At 41.6% G+C, this 16,170-nt stretch overlaps 1 protein-coding gene across 1 annotated transcript; it reads right to left on the bottom strand.

The window, feature by feature from the left end:
• Positions 1 to 10,062: 10,062 nt before the first annotated feature.
• LOC103702570 (MLO-like protein 12) lies at positions 10,063 to 15,752 on the bottom strand. The gene is made up of 14 exons (XM_088723044.2): positions 15,618 to 15,752; positions 14,727 to 14,784; positions 14,473 to 14,618; positions 14,249 to 14,365; positions 13,880 to 13,940; positions 12,455 to 12,543; positions 12,284 to 12,358; positions 12,076 to 12,164; positions 11,947 to 11,996; positions 11,830 to 11,870; positions 11,572 to 11,745; positions 10,788 to 10,823; positions 10,587 to 10,715; positions 10,063 to 10,476 (listed from the first exon to the last, which is right to left on the bottom strand). The coding sequence occupies exons 1-14, from the start codon at positions 15,729 to 15,731 to the stop codon at positions 10,156 to 10,158; spliced, it is 1,500 nt and encodes a 499-aa protein (XP_088579170.1). The 5' UTR covers positions 15,732 to 15,752; the 3' UTR covers positions 10,063 to 10,155.
• Between the last annotated feature and the right edge of the window lie 418 nt (positions 15,753 to 16,170).

Here is a 16,170-nt window from a genome sequence, read left to right on the forward strand (position 1 = left end):
CTAAAAAAATTAGGAACTTCATATTTTATGTGAAAAATGATGACGATCGTTTTGATTTTTTTGAAAATTTTATCATCCAAGATCTCCTCAATTGAAAAAAAAAAATCCTTCTAAACTTTTTAACATCAATCATATAAAAAATACTTCAAAAGTAACTTGTGCGAGCATCTAAACACACTCAAAAAGAGGTCTTTAATTACAATAAAACGACACCATCAGTCCTGTCTCTTACATGCATCGTATCGGCTTTGCCTGATTCCCATTTGTTAGAGTAGTGACTCCAAGATCAAAGAAAAGCATAATAAGTATATTTATATTTTGAGAAAAAAATACCTCTTGGTCCTCTCAAGTCTCTTGTATAGTGTCTCAGCATTCAAAATTTTGCAATCCATCCTCTTATTGTATGGTGCTCTCAGCCTCTTAACACCGATAATATAGGAGAATCCCTTAATGCTAATAAAAATTATTCTTCTATTTCTATAGTTCTATTCTCTTCCCTTTCTTTCCTTTCAATTTCTGTTTCTCCTTCTTCCCTTTCTCTAGAAAGCATCAAGAAATCAAAGGGCACAATAGATCTAAATTTTGATCATGGCCATGCCTCTCTTCTACTGTTTTGATCCATGTTCAATCAGCAAAAATTATGGATGTTGACCTATAGTTCCAGCAATGCACGGGGGAGCTAGCCCATTGCCTCCTTGATTGCTTCATGATCCGGCTGTATCCTATTGTATCAAAAAAAACAAAAACTAAGGTAAGGGATTCAATTGGAAATTTTGAAAGGAGGGGGGCATGCGAAAGAAAATTAAACTTGAGGGCATCAAAAGTATTCTTCTATATTTTTAAATGCGTTTGTTTAAGGATTGATCTATACTCTGCAATCAGAAAGATCGGCTTGGTTTCGCTAAAGTGGCTGGCTGGTCTGCTCTTCAAAAGATGACACAGTTCTTTCTTTTTATTTCTGTTTTAACTTATACATAGGTAACATGTGGCTATCTTTTTTGCTTTCTCATAGGTTTGTTTAGTTACAACTGATACCTACAGTTTTGATCTGACATACTCTCTATTTTCTATAACTCATCCTCTCTATAATTATCAATTCTTTTAATAAAGTCTTAGGTAGCGCATTTGCCTCCCTTAGTATCAAAAAATATTATGACCTAAAGATGAGGTGCCTTCTAGTCTACCCATGTTTCAGCAATTAGAACTCAACTTTCTTAAAGACCAGGAAAGCATTTATTTTTCCAAAAGGATCTGTAATTAATGTAGTTTGACCGAGGATGTTAGCCATCCAGGAGACGTGCTCTCTAATTTCTTAATGAGTCCCAAGTGGACTAATTAATTCGTAGAACCTCAGATGATGAATTCGTAGATCTGGAGGTGTGGACAAGCAGGAAGACAAAACAATACCTGTTCTTCCGTTTCTGTCATGCTCCGAACCCGGAGCCCGGGGCGCGAGCAGACGCCGCGCACCTGCAGGGCGGACCTCGCAGGCACGCAAGGCAGATAAATCAGATCAACCATTAATAACTAATTAAAGATAAATTCCAATTTTCATATCAAATGTCCATATATATACATAAGTCAAAAGAAAGTCCATATCTACTAGCTAAATACATCATGATCACTCCATCCCGTAATCCCTATAATCATATGTCATCACCTGCAAAAATATAAATAATAGGAGTGAGCTAACAGCTCAGTAGGCAACATCATGCAATAAAGTCGTCATATAACATGTCGTGATGCATATAAAAAGCAACTAAACTCATGAATCCAAAAATCCACACGATAATCCGTAAACCCGATCCGAGACTCAAAATAACTCAACCGCATGACTACGGCCACATCACCCAGTGGCATGGTTACACCAAAGTGCCAATACAACTCTCCGAAGAGCCGCTCCACTGAGCCAACGCACCACTGTGCCGCACCCCCTGGTGCCAAACTCACGCTCCACCGAGCCGCTCCGAAGAGCAAAACGCACCCCTGTGCCGCCACTATTCTATCACCGGTGGTCGCGGTGTCGGAACTAGTTCCTCGGTACAAGTCGACAGAGTCAACGTATCATCCCATTGGCGGGGCCTAGACTATAGTCACGCGGATTTTAAAAAAAATCAATAATCAACTTTCCAAATCAAGTCATGATCATACTCTCAATAGTAAAGTACATAACAGTTTATGAAATTAAATATTAATCTCTAATTCTAACACATAATGCCAATAATAAATTAACAGTTTATGAAATTAAATACTTAATTCTAATTCTAACACATAATGCCAATAATAAATCATAACATCAACATATGCAAGATACATGTTAAAATTCTACTTTAAAGCAATAGGTCACCTACCTGGGCTCGCTTAAAAATTCCTGCCACAGATATCACGAACCCCTGATTAAACATAAATATTAATTATTTAATTAATTAAGAAACATAATTTGAACTAATTGCAACCCCTTAAACTCCTAAGTTCAAAGATCCAAGAATGGGTCCCCAAAATCAAGCATAGACCCTAAGAATAAGTAAACTAAATTCCAAAAATCAGAATCCTTTAAACTCAAAACCAATTGTGGCCCAACACAGATTAGGCCCAATTGAACCAAACCAGATTACAGGTCCAGATCAGATCTCGGGCCCAAACCAACCCAGCCCACAGATCCAATTAGGTTCAACTCAGCCCAACACAGATTCTCCAACCCAAATTCTTGACACAGATTTAGACCCTAATCAAAACCCATTCACTCAAACTTGGATCAACCCCATTCACGGAATAGGTGGAATCGGTTCACAGTTTAGACCCGGTTCAAAGTCTGGTTCCCAATTAAGGCACGGATTTCAAAGCAAGGAAAAACCCAGGACGAATAAAGAAGAAGAAGAAGAAGGAAGAGAAGAAGAAAGAAGAAGAAGAAAAAGAAGAAGAAGGGGAGGAAAGGAAGAAGGGAGGGTGGCTGGTGGTTCCGGTCGGCCCTCGGCAGTCGACCGTGGCCCTCGGCGGCGGCGCTCGGCCAGCCGCCGTCGGCCACGCCACTGTCACAAGCGGCGTGGACGAGAAGAAGAAGAGAAGAAGGAGAGGAAGAAAGGGAGGAAAGAGAGGGACCGGGGCTGGGAAGCCCGGCCCCCGTTCGCCCACCTCCGGCCGAACTCGTTTCGGCCGGATTGACCCCGGCCGGTCACCGTCGGCCGGTCGAATCCCATAAAAAAAAAATCCTCCGAAACAGGGGAATGAAAACTGGTTGGCATCCCTCATTTCTCTCCCCCTTAGATCCATAAAAAGTAATGAATGGATTGTCTTTCTCACCTCCGGTCGTCGACGAGCGGATCCCCGGCAACGTTGGCGGCTCCGGCGGTGACGGGGCTCCGGCGATTCTCTCACAAAGAGGGAAAAAGATGAGGGGAAAACTCAAATTTTTAGAGAGGTGGGGAAGGGATGGGGCTGGGATGGGGCTCTCAGAGAAGAGAGAGAGGGAGAGAGAGAGAGAGAGGGAGAGGGAAGAGGGGGGTGGTGCGGTAGTTTCGCGGGCCGTTCGGCCGGCGTGGTCATCGTGGTCACCCCCACGATGACCCAACTGAAGGTGCCGACTTCAGTTTGTTGGGCCCTAGGACGGGCCCAATTCAGGTCTTCACACTCTAACCAACTAAAAAAAAATTTCGTCCTCGAAATTAAAACATACCTCAATCCGAGAACAAGGCGGAAAACTTCTCTCTCATCTCCTCCTCCAGCTCCCAAGTAGCTTCTCTCTCACTGTGATTGCTCCACTGCACCTTTACATAAGGAATCGTGCGCCTCCTCAAAACTTGGTCCTTCCTGTCCATTATACGGATAGGCTGCTCAACATAAGAAAGATCTACGCGGAGCTGCAAAGGTGCCACTTCAATCACATGACTAGGATCAGCAATGTACCTCCTCAACATAGAGACATGGAAAACAGAATGAACCCCTGATAAAGCAGGTGGAAGTGCTAGCTTATAAGCAACAGCTCCAACTTTCTCGAGAATCTCGAATGGTCCCACATATCTCGGGCTGATCTTACCCCGAACTCCAAATCGCATTACCCCTTTAGAAGGGGACACTCTGAGAAAAACATGATCTCCGATTTGGAATTCCAGATCCCGCCTCCTGATATCAGCATAACTCTTCTGTCTGCTTTGAGCTGCCCGAAGTCGTTCTCTGATCAGCTGAACCTTCTCCACTGTCTGCTGAATAATCTCTGAACCCAGAATCCCCCTCTCCCCCACATCATCCCAACAGATAGGTGATCTACACTTCCTACCATACAACGCCTCATAAGGAGCCATCTGAATACTTGCCTGGTAGCTATTGTTATAAGCAAACTCTACCAACGACAAATGATGATCCCAAGAACTCCTCATATCAATAGAATAGGCTATCAGCATATCCTTTAGAATCTGAATGGTCCTCTCGGACTGCCCATCTATCTGTAGATGAAAAGCTGTACTGAAGCTAAGAGTGGTTCCCAAAGCTTTGTGCAAACTACCCCAGAAATGAGCCACAAATCGGGAGTCTCTGTCAGACACTATAGATATCGGAACTCCATGTAGCCGTACGATCTGCTCAATGTACAACTCTGCAAATCTCTCTAGTGTCATCCCAGTCTTAAATGCTAGAAAATGTGCTGATTTGGTCAATCTGTCTACAATCACCCAGACTGAATCATTACCTCTGAGGGTACGAGGTAGCCCTGACACAAAATCCATAGTAATATGCTCCCACTTCCACTCTGGGAACGGCAGGGGCTGAAGCATACCAGCTAGTCTCTGATGCTCAATCTTAACTTGCTGACAAGTTAAGCATTGAGATACAAACTGGACAATCTCTCTCTTCATATTGTTCCATCAGAACACAACTTTCAGATCCCTATACATTTTTGTACTACCAGGATGCACTATATATCCCGTACTGTGAGCCTCCTCCATAATTTCCTTCTTCAGACTAGGATCATCTGGTACACAAACTCTGCTAATGAACCTCAATAAGCCATCCTCATGTATATGAAAATCAGACTGAGATCCAAACTCAATGTCTTTCTTGATCTTCTGGAGCCGAGAGTCATCCACTTGCGCTGCCTTAATTCTGTCAATGAGTGTAGGCTGGACCCGCAACTTTGCCAACTTCAGGGTAGCATCCTACAGATATACCTCTATTTCTGCTCTCCTCAGATCTTCCAGGATATTTCTCTGAGTAGTAATCAAGGCTGCAACATTTTCTGAAGATTTTCTACTTAGAGCATCTGCTACTATATTTGCCTTCCCAGGATGATAATGTATAGATAAATCATAATCCTTCAGCAATTCCAGCCACCTTCTCTGTCTCATGTTCAGCTCCTTCTGAGTGAAGAGATATTTCAAACTTTTATGATCAGTGAATACCTGACAAGTCTCTCCATAAAGATAATGTCTCCAGATCTTTAAGGCAAAAACCACAACTGCAAGCTCAAGATCATGAGTGGGATAATTCTCTTCATAGGGCTTGAGCTGTCGTGAGGCATAAGCAATAACTTTCCCATTTTGCATTAGCACACAACCCAAACCATTCTTGGAAGCATCACTGTAAATGGTAAAATCAGTACTAGTAACTGGTAGGGTCAGAATAGGTGCTGATACTAGACGGTGTTTCAATTCCTTGAAGCTTTTCTCACACTGATCCGACCATTCAAACTTCACTCCTTTGCGAGTGAGTCGAGTCAAGGGTCCAGCAATACTAGAGAAGTCCTCCACAAACCTTCTGTAATAACCGGCTAGTCCAAGGAAGCTGCGAATCTCAGACACATTACTCGGTCTGCTCCAATCAACCACAGCTTCAATCTTCTTTGGGTTAACCGTAATTCTTTCCTTAGAGATAACATGCCCCAAAAACATCACCCTGTCCAGCCAAAATTCACATTTTTTTAATTTACCATACAACTGATTCTGCCTCAGAGTATCCAAAACAATCTTCAAGTGATGCTCATGCTCTGCCTGACTCCTTGAATATATCAGAATATCATCAATAAATACTATCACAAATTTATCCAGAAAAGGCTTAAACACTCTGTTCATCAGGTCGATAAATGCTGCTGGAGCATTAGTCAAACCAAAAGGCATCACAAGGAACTTATAGTGTCCATACCTGGTACGGAAAGCAGTCTTGGCTATGTCAGACTCCTTTATTCTCAGCTGATGATATCCAGATCGAAGATCAATTTTGGAAAATACCTGAGCACCCTGAAGTTGGTCAAATAAATCATCAATTCGGGGCAGAGGATATCTATTCTTAATAGTCACCTTATTGATTTCCCGGTAATCAATACACAGTCTCATACTACCATCTTTCTTCCTTACAAATAATACTGGGGCACCCCAAGGAGAGACACTAGGTCGAATGAAATCCAGATCCAATAGCTCCTGTAATTGGTCCTTCAGCTCCTTTAGTTCAGCAGGGGCCATTCTATAAGGAGCTTTAGACAAAGGTGCAGTACCAGGGATTAAATCAATAACAAACTCAACATCTCTATTAGGAGGTAAGCTAGGCAAATCATCAGGAAAGACATCAGGGTACTCCCTGACTACTGGTATATCCTCAATTCTCTGTTCAGACTGCTCAGAATCTGCAATTGCGGCCATAAAGATGGGAAACTCCTTTCTAAGAGATCTTATGCCCTGCATAGCAGACACTACCTGAGAAGAGACATCCCAGTCATCACCCATAAATCTGAACTCATCAATACCCGAGATCCGGAAGGTCACCCTCTTCAGAAAATAGTCTATGGTAGCGTGGTATGCAGCCAACCAATCCATACCCAAGATTACATCAAAATCATGCAGATTCATAACAATCAAATTAGCTCTCAAATCTCTACCCTCAACTAATATTGGACAGAAAATGCAGATCTGACTAACTGTCATCGTACCCCCAGCTGGAGTACTAATGCATAATTCCCTCTCTAAGGAAGAGTAGTGTAAATCGCACTTATGCACATATGAAGATGAGATAAAAGAATGCGTAGCACCAGAATCAAATAACACATAAGCATAAGTGGAAGATACCAACAGTGTACCTGTCACTACAGTGTTGGATGCCTGAGCATCCTGCTGAGTCAGCGCATAAACTCGTCCCTGGGTACGAGACCCTCCTCCCCTTTGCTGCCTGTGGACAGCTGACTGGGTAGCCTGTACTGGAGTGAAGGAAGTCTGTCGTTGAGGAGCTACAGAACTCGGTGGCCTCTGCGCAGATCTAGTACGAGGACAACTGGAAATCCTGTGACCCGGCTGAGCACACCCGAAACAAACTCCAGAAACAGTCTGAGTCTGAGGGCACTCAGCTATCCGGTGGCCCTGCTGACCACACCTGAAGCATGCCCCAATACCAGGCCGTGTCTGAAGACACTCAACAGCTCTATGTCCAGTCTGACCACACCTGAAGCACACTCCTGATATCCCCCTGCGATTCGGTGCAGTCCTCCCATGTGGAACTCGCTGCCCTGCTCCTGGACGGAACTGCATAGGTCGGCGCAGATGCCGCTCACCGTCAGAATCAAAGTCCCTGGTCCTCTTCGACTTCCCTTTCTAAGCATTTTGTGTCTCCTTCCAGATGATCTCCATATTTTTAGCTCTGTCAACTAGGTCATCATAATCAGTCGAGTGAACAGCAGCTAAACCCTGACGCAGGCGAGGCCTCAGTCCTTCCTCAAATCTACTCATCCTATATTTAGGATCTTGGACAAGAGATGGTGCAAAATGGGACAACCGATCAAACTCAGCCTCATAGTCCTCCACAATCATACTCCCCTGAGAGAGGCTCAGAAACTCCCTCTCCAGCTCCCTGATACGACTGGAAGGGAAATACTTGGAGTAGAAGGCCATGCGAAATCCCGGCCAGGTCACATATCCTGCATCCTGCATCATGGTCCTCTCTACAGACTCCCATCAATGATGAGCCCGGTCCTGAAGCATATAGGTGGCAAATCTGATCTTCTCCTCCTCAGTACAACCCATGGCCCTGAAGGCCTTCTCCATCTCATCTATCCAACATTCGGCCTCTTGGGGATCGGTAGTTCCCTTGAAGGCCGGAGGAGCCAACTTCCTGAACTCTGCTATACTCCTCCCCTGATCTGAAGAACTAGCAGAGGGAAATAGCTGCTGTGGTCCCCTCTACTGCCGAACTAACCCAACAACCTCTCTGATCAGCTCCATCACCTGGATCGGTCCTCCCATCCTGCTCTCCTGGCCATGATCTGGTCCATCCAGTACTGTCTGATCAGTCTCGTCCTCCTGGACTCTCTCAATCGGATGAGAAGTGGCTGGATCACTCCCGATAGTCTCGATCAGGCGGCGAGGTGCCACACGTGCACGGCGGGGCGGCATGCTGATACATACACAAACAACACAACTCAGGGTTAGATCTATCCACCGTAAGATTTTCTACCCCACTATCATTTCTTCACATGTGTCCCTATATTCCTAAGTTTTTTTTTTTCACGAATAACACATCATTAGTGTTAGATCCACCCACCCATAAGATTTTCTACCCCACTCTCATTTCTTCACATGTGTCCCTATATTCCTAAGTTTTTTTTTAATTATTATTATTTATTATTATATTTATTATGATTTTGTTTTAATGTCTCTAGTGATCTTTAACCTATGCTCTGATACCAATAAATCTGTCACCATTTGTAACAACCCAGTACCTCACCCAAAATGGCTAGCCGGAAGGTATTGTTTGGGTTCCTTGATCCTGTATAAGTACCCAAGATCTACCCAGCGAATAACCGATGTGGGACTAAACACATGCCCGCACGGGTCCTCACATACTCCCCCCGTTCAAGCCCTGACGTCCTCGTCAGGCTAAGGGTTCAAATCCATTCAAATCTAATCACAAACACCACGATCTTTCCGTGGTCAACCCCAATGGATCCGTGCTGCAGTGTTCCCTAGTCCACATAAGTTATGGGCCCGGTCCACTCTGATACCATTTGTAACAACCCAGGACCTCACCCAAAATGGCTAGCCGGAAGGTATTGTTTGGGTTCCTTGATCCTATATAAGTACCCAAGATCTACCCAACGAATAACCGATGTGGGACTAAACACACGCCCGCACGGGTCCTCACAGTTTCCTACGTGGGATATCGTGCTAGGGCAGATCAAGGGTGATCTTGGACTCAATTTCATTCTTGAAATGTTTTGGTAGAGCAAAAACCAGCTTATGCTTGCCACGGCATAAAACGGCATGAGTTAAATTGGTCTACATTTAGTCCAGACAAATCTCCATTAATTTGCTTCTTGCACTAATCTCGTAGTTGCAGGCTTCACCTAATTTTACATATTTGAAAGGAGTTACACTGATTCAAATTAAAATTTGAATTACAAATGGACATATAACAAGAAACAAGTTTGAGTTACTACTAAGCGGGGCTACAAAGCTGATAAAATGGTGGTGCCATCTAGGCCTGTAGCTTAACTGGTCCTATTTTCATAGAAAGGAAAAAAGAAAAAAAGGAAGTGCTCATTGACCCCTATCTCAATAATTCTCTATTGTTAGCCCTTTATTTTCATATTAAATCTATGCAATTAAGTGTCAATTGTTCTTGATAGAAAGGAAAGGAAGACCCACCCGCACTATAATTATCTAAGCCCAGATTCTTAAGGATATACCATCCAAGATTTGTATTCATGATCTTTGGTTGCTAAAGAAAAGGATATGACCACTGGAGCAAGTGCGAGCTAATGCATGTCGTAGTTAAACCATGCAAATTTTTTTTTGGAGATATGGTGAGGAGCTATTTGCATGGATTTCTTTTTCACGATCAACTATTTAATTGCCTGCCACAATTTTGTATAGGTCCACTATTTTAATAATTCTTTGCAACTGGATTGACAAATCTTGCCAAAGCTCATTTAGTCATATACCACGCTAGCTCTGCAGGGGAAGTGATTTATCTCAATTTTATACCCTTTTTTTTCGAAATATACAAAAGAAGTCCACAATAGGCCAGGCACAGATTCTAAGCTGTCATGTGGAGATATTCACAAGAGAAATTCCATTGCACGAGTCTTCTCTTTTAAGAATTTATTGCATCTGTTGAAAACAATGAAAAAATATTGGCTGAATTAATAGAATTCTCTACATCGTTAATACCAAACTCATAACATTGTCAGTGACGCTCTCCTTGTCGAGAAATCACTTCTTGCTTCCTCCACATCCTGAAAGAAATCTCACCATCGTATGGCACATTGTTAACACAGCACTCAATCATCTCTTCTGCAACTCTCTGGATCTCCAATAGTTCCCTCCTTCCTGATGGATACTTAAATTGTGAGACACCTGATTTCTGGGGACATGGTAAGGGCTGCAACGAAGAACTCGAAGGTATGGATGTCTTCATCGAAAGATTTTTCTTAGCTAATTCATGCCAATTCCTCAAACCCTGAACGACTGTGTCTGTGAATATGGTCTTTCTCATTGATGAACCCATCTGATCCAAGGATAAGCAAGCATTAAACAAGTAGTGGGGAGAAACAAATGTGATCAAGGTAGGTACCAAGGATAATTTTGTGTAAGATAAACATTTGTGAATGATTTTACCTGGGTGACCAATGCATATAGAGGTAACGTAACATAAGCACACAAGAACTGAACGACGATGCCGATTCCAAAACTCAGGACGATGTCCGCTGTTTCTTTGTGGAAGCAAGATCGGAGCCCGAATTTGTACTGCATGGCAAGAATATTAGCACGGTGTTCCAACAAATATGCATGAACTAAAGAACACCTCCATATGCTCACCCATGTCCAAGCGAAGAATGCAAGCTGAAAAGAGTTCTGCAATGCCAAAAAAACTATCTGATCAAAACACTGCTGTTGCACAATATGTAAATATTTGCAGAATGACTGTTATTTTATCTTAATTTTATAGCAGAGGCTATAGAGCTCATGGTCTCAATAAACTACTACTTTGGTTTGATGTGCAAGAATTTTTTTAAAATATATTGAGGTTTTCAATTTATTTATTTTTTAAGAATGAGCCAAATCTGATATTATTTGCTAAAACTGGACGCATATCCAACATATCTACCCGCCTAAGTGGCAAATGAAAAGAGTTCACTTTTTTTTTTGCTTTTTGAGTTGTAAGGAAAAGAGTTGACTCAAACATTCTCCAGTCTTAGTTTGTGACACCAACCTTCAAACTGGCTAACATAAGAAACGCTTTCTTGAGCATTGCCCAAGTCCAGTGGGTTGCTTATGTTTTATTTAAACAGTCCATCATATTTCCAGTTGGCTACATCTTTTCGTTACTTGAAAACTGTATTTCAGGGTTTAAAATAGGTAGCTTGTACTGAGGGGCTAATCTCATAATAGATTACTAAACAGAATAATGCTAAGTAAAAGCTTTAAGGTAGTTTATTTCTTGGAAAAAACAACTGAAACTTCTTTACTTGCAATTTCTGTTGAGGAAATCAACTAGTCTCGTTGCTTAAAAAAAAAAAAAAGTAAAAAGGTTTCAGAAAAATAATGCATCGTCGGACTGAGATGATAAATGAAAAAACTTTTGATGTGCAGAAAGAAATACCTGAACAAGAATAAATTGGATCGCATGCAGAAGCAATTGAGGTTTTCCAAACCAGAATAAGTCATTTTTGGGCTCGACGCCAACAGTCCCTGGAACAACAGTTGCCTGTTCTTTGCCTTCTAAACACATTCTGGTTATGATGACCTCTAGCTTGGTTCCAATACCCAATAGCACCTGCAATAAGAACATAAATTTTCTGTCCTCAATTATTTTTGTTTCTTCCTGAAGACTATCATGGACTAAAGTTAATGTTCTTACCACCAAGGGGATCAAGGGCAGCCAGTAATGGTTGTAAAATCCTGAATAAAAAGGACAAACATGAGAGAGGGTATTACTCAAGCCTGCCTTGTTACATCTATTACAAAATTGTCTTACCATGAGCACTGAAAAATATGATCAAGATAACATATGCCCAGACCCAATCACTGCAACCAATAAGAATATGTGCATTAAGCAAATGAATTAGGATTATTTTTAGATGAATATGTTTTCTTGGATGGATACCTGATTCTGACTGCCGTCACAAAGTCTTGATCGAGAGATCTTTGAAGAAATTTGTGGAAATCAAAATTGCAGTTCTGAGTAAGATGAAGCTAGAAGTCCAAAATAAAAAGTATTCATTACCAATAATTAGGTGCGAATTTTTGCAGACTACTTTTTTTTCCCTGAGGAAACTCTAGCATGTCTACTTTGATTTGTACCTATGTCTTACCCTAAGGAAGCCCTGACGTAGAGCAAAGTAGTCAGCTCTCGAGACTGAATCGGTGAACTGTCTTCTGAAGCAAGCCTGAAAATATAGAAAGCAGCATGAATATTACTGTTAAGCAATCCTAGTCAGATCCTTTATGTCGAGAGATAACTGTAAGGTTATAATCCAACTAACGAGCCAAAGAAGCAAGTGGTGATTGCTCCAGAACTTCAGATGCCGCTTCCCGAATGATGTTTGCCTCGCAAGCTTGAACCTTCGAGGATCTGCATAACATGCATTCAAGTATCTTACTGATAAATCAAGAAAATATTTTCTTCTCATCTTCTAAATAAAAATTCGGATAGCCGCTTAGCTTCCCTTTTAATCAAAAAAAAATATCTGGGGAAATATTTTCGTATGAATGAAATAGTCATGGAGGTATTTTGAAATCAACCGTATAATTTTTGAGGCCCCCCCTTGTTTATTAAAAAAATTAAGCATACAAGTTCTCACACTAGCTGCTACAGTCAGCAACGACATTAGCAAATGAAAAGCCTGTTAAGATCAAGCAATACAATGTTGTGCGACTTCCAGCATCCTTTCCAGGACACAAGCAGCCCGACCAATAAGCTCTTAGCTCATTAAACTCTTTCTCCTCCATCTGCTGCTAGGGTCTGACAATATGCAACTGCCATTTATGATCTCGCCATCTCTACTGAGATGCCACTGTGACATTAACATTGCTAATGTTGCCATAAAGATTTGGAAACAGAAGCTTCAAGGTAGAGTTCCCCGGCCATTCATCTTCCTAGAAATGCACGTTGGCGCCGCTACCTAATTTGAAGCTGACACAGTTCCAAATTGCATGCAGGTTCTTACTAATGTCTTTCCAGATCTGCGATAAACCAATAAGGCGGCGCCAATTTCTCTCTTCCAATTTCTTCCTCGAATAATAAAACAACGAATGCACAGATTGTCTCCACAACTTGTCATCATTGCAAAGGTTATTTTTAAGCCCATTTAGATGGCATGGCTGTATTGAAGTCTTCTAGCTAGGTTAACGATCCTCAAGCCTCCTTTTCACTTTGCCTTTCAGATATTTTGCACGTTCACAAGATTGCTGAATCCGCTGACCTGTTGCTTACCCTTCCAAAAGAAATGCCCTTCTCCTCATGTCTAATCTTCCGATCACCCATTTCGATAGACTGTAATTGACATGTAATAAGATGGAAGAGTGGATAAGACACGATTTGCCTCTCCATGCATGATGCTAATCTACCATCAAACCTTCTCTAACATTGAAAGAGTCGAGCACTTTTGGGCAGTTTCTTGTCACTACTGGTATTCCTAGGTATCTAAAATGAAACTTATCATCGACCTTCTCTAAATCGACCTCGTACTTGCTTGGTAAAACTGATCGTTATGAATTACAATATTTCCTTTTAAAACATCAGTTTGGCACCATGAATTAATCGACTATTGTGATCAATTTATCAGAGGAAAACTATGAAGTTTACATTGTTAGCTCTTAATGAGTGAAGAAAATAACCCATGCATGATACCCATTTGGTACGCCTCAGTGCAACATATGAAATTTATGGATAACAACCATAGGCTCACCATGAGATAACTGATGCTCTAAAGTTCGGGTCTCTTCCTCCCATGATTCCCATCTCTTCATCTGAGCAAAGGATGAGCTGTTAGTTATCGCGATCTTGTATAACAAGTAAAATTAGTAAATGCTGGTTACACCCAACCTGGGGCAGAATATATAATTCCTTCCTGTTTCCATAAACAAATGTCAATATGAGCCAAACCGTACTAAGTCTTATTTGAGCAATACCAACTGGCTCATACCATTGTAATTCTTTTCCTACTGAAAATTATTTAATGCGTTCAAATATTTGAAACATATTGGAGGTTAAGTACAATACTTAAGAGGTCGCAGTAATAACAGAGTTATGATTGTAAACAAAGTATCAACATTACCTTGGCCTCTCCAAGTCCCAAAGTCAGAAGGCAGCAGAGGACATGGAGCACAGCCATCACAAAGATCAGTACCTGCAGCTGTTGGGTAGCTTCTGCAGACAAAAGAGGAACCTTCCCCTGCCATATGGACAGATGTTTAAAATCTCGTTTTCTCAATTTCTTCCCTCTCTTCTCTACTGTTATACTTGGGAAAAAGATTATCGACATATAGTTTGAGATATCACCTCTTTTTCACAAGAATCCATCTCTTCAACTGGGGCATTTTTGCATGGAAGAAGGGAGTCCCCTAAACTTCTCGGTATGCAGATTTTTGAGATGGGTTGCTTAGCAACTGTCAGCAACAAGGACATGAACCCCAAGTTCCTAAGTTCTGTACTTCAACAAGAGCAAAGATATTCCATTAGTTTCATTTGTGAGATAGAAGCAGAATCTCATATCATGAGCAAGTTCGATACATTGCGCTCTTTCTAACACTAACCTGCCTTTATCTGATAGATAGCCTGGTTAAGAGTCTTTCTCTTTCTTCTCCTGACGAACTGATCATGCACCAAAATCAAAGTTATACATAGAACTCAACAGCATCTCCATCTGTGAAATCTTTTTGGCATGTCCATAGACAAAAGAAATCTACATGCAGCACGGATTTCTGCTTAAATCTGATGCATAGCCTAGTGTATGAGTGTGGATTTTGTGGCTCTTGCAGTCAACGATATACGTGCACAGTGTATTCTTGCTCACGTGCAAACAACAATTAATTATTGCTGCTCTACAAGTCACAGCCCTCCACTCATGTGAGATCCATACAAAGGTCAGAGGATGATGAAATTCCACCATATGCTTGGTGAGGGCCACACCTTATATTAAAGCCGATGAATGATTACGATCAACAAACAGCAATTTTTATTGGTTAGTGCTTGATAAAGAAGCATCTTTTTCCGGTGCATTGCCTTCTAAGAAATCAAGAAAATCAAACCCCTCATTTGACTTCAATTTCAATGTTTCACTAAAGTTTTAGTCCCAAGTCGATTTCACACCCACTTGTGTCTTGTTTTGGACACACTTATGTGTGTTCATACACATGTTTTCTTGGAGAAGCCTACAAGATGACCCATCCGAAGGAATTACCTGATTCGACTTTAAAACCTCCTTAACAATATTCTTTCTAAAAGAAAAAAGAAAAAAGCACTCGAAAACCTCCTTCAAGTGGACAACGGGTGTGATTACTAGGCTTCATTCAAAATATGCACAAGAGCATGGATTCGTGTGTGCGTGTGTGGCGCGAGAGCATGCACGCACACATACACACCCCCCCACCCCTGCACCCACACACACACACACACACACAGAGACAGAGAGAGAGAGAGCATACCGAGGTTAGTAGATGGAGGGCATGTTCTATAAGGAGGGCTATGAAGATCAAAACGGAGCAAACGCCAGCGACAGCCCAAGTCGGAGTGGATTCAAGAGAAGCTTCAAGCGCCATCACGTCTCTACATGGGATATTGGAGCCGGATAGTTGTCATTGGTAGTGTTATGGGGATATTTATACGAGATGTGAGCTCCATGGCGTGCATTGATCCAAAAAAATTTCAGGTTGGCGGGCGTCGCCATCTTTAAAAAATTAAAAAATACGCAGGGAAAGTGCCGAGAAGAGTTCGACTTCATCTATTGATGTTCTTTTTTTTCTTTTTTTGTTGGTTTGAAACAAAACGATCCACAGGTGCAAACAAAAGGAGGGAGGACTTCACTTTTCTGATGGCTCTGTCCAATGGATTTGGTCTGTGCTTACGATGGGTTATGCCATCATCCTATATATCTACCTTTTTTTAAAAAAAAAAAGATCTCACACCGTCTGACTTTGATAATTGCAGGCTTACACTGAGATTTGCCAACGTTGTATTCGTTTTTCCTGTGCAATATCA

Source organism: Phoenix dactylifera, chromosome 5 (genome assembly GCF_051530095.1).
Source record: "Phoenix dactylifera cultivar Ajwa chromosome 5, Ajwa_hap1_PhDact_Kaust_v1.1, whole genome shotgun sequence".
Classification (NCBI taxonomy): Eukaryota; Viridiplantae; Streptophyta; class Magnoliopsida; order Arecales; family Arecaceae; genus Phoenix; species Phoenix dactylifera.

Excerpts from the sequence above, each read along its gene's own strand:
- LOC103702570 (XM_088723044.2), bottom strand. The coding sequence starts at position 15,731 with ATGGCGCTTGAAGCTTCTCTTGAATCCACTCCGACTTGGGCTGTCGCT. Across the intron at positions 13,941-14,248 it reads TGGGACTTGGAGAGGCCAAG|ATGAAGAGATGGGAATCATG; the intron begins GTAATGTTGATA and ends TCCTTTGCTCAG. Across the intron at positions 10,477-10,586 it reads TATATGCATTGGTCACCCAG|ATGGGTTCATCAATGAGAAA; the intron begins GTAAAATCATTC and ends TCCTTGGATCAG.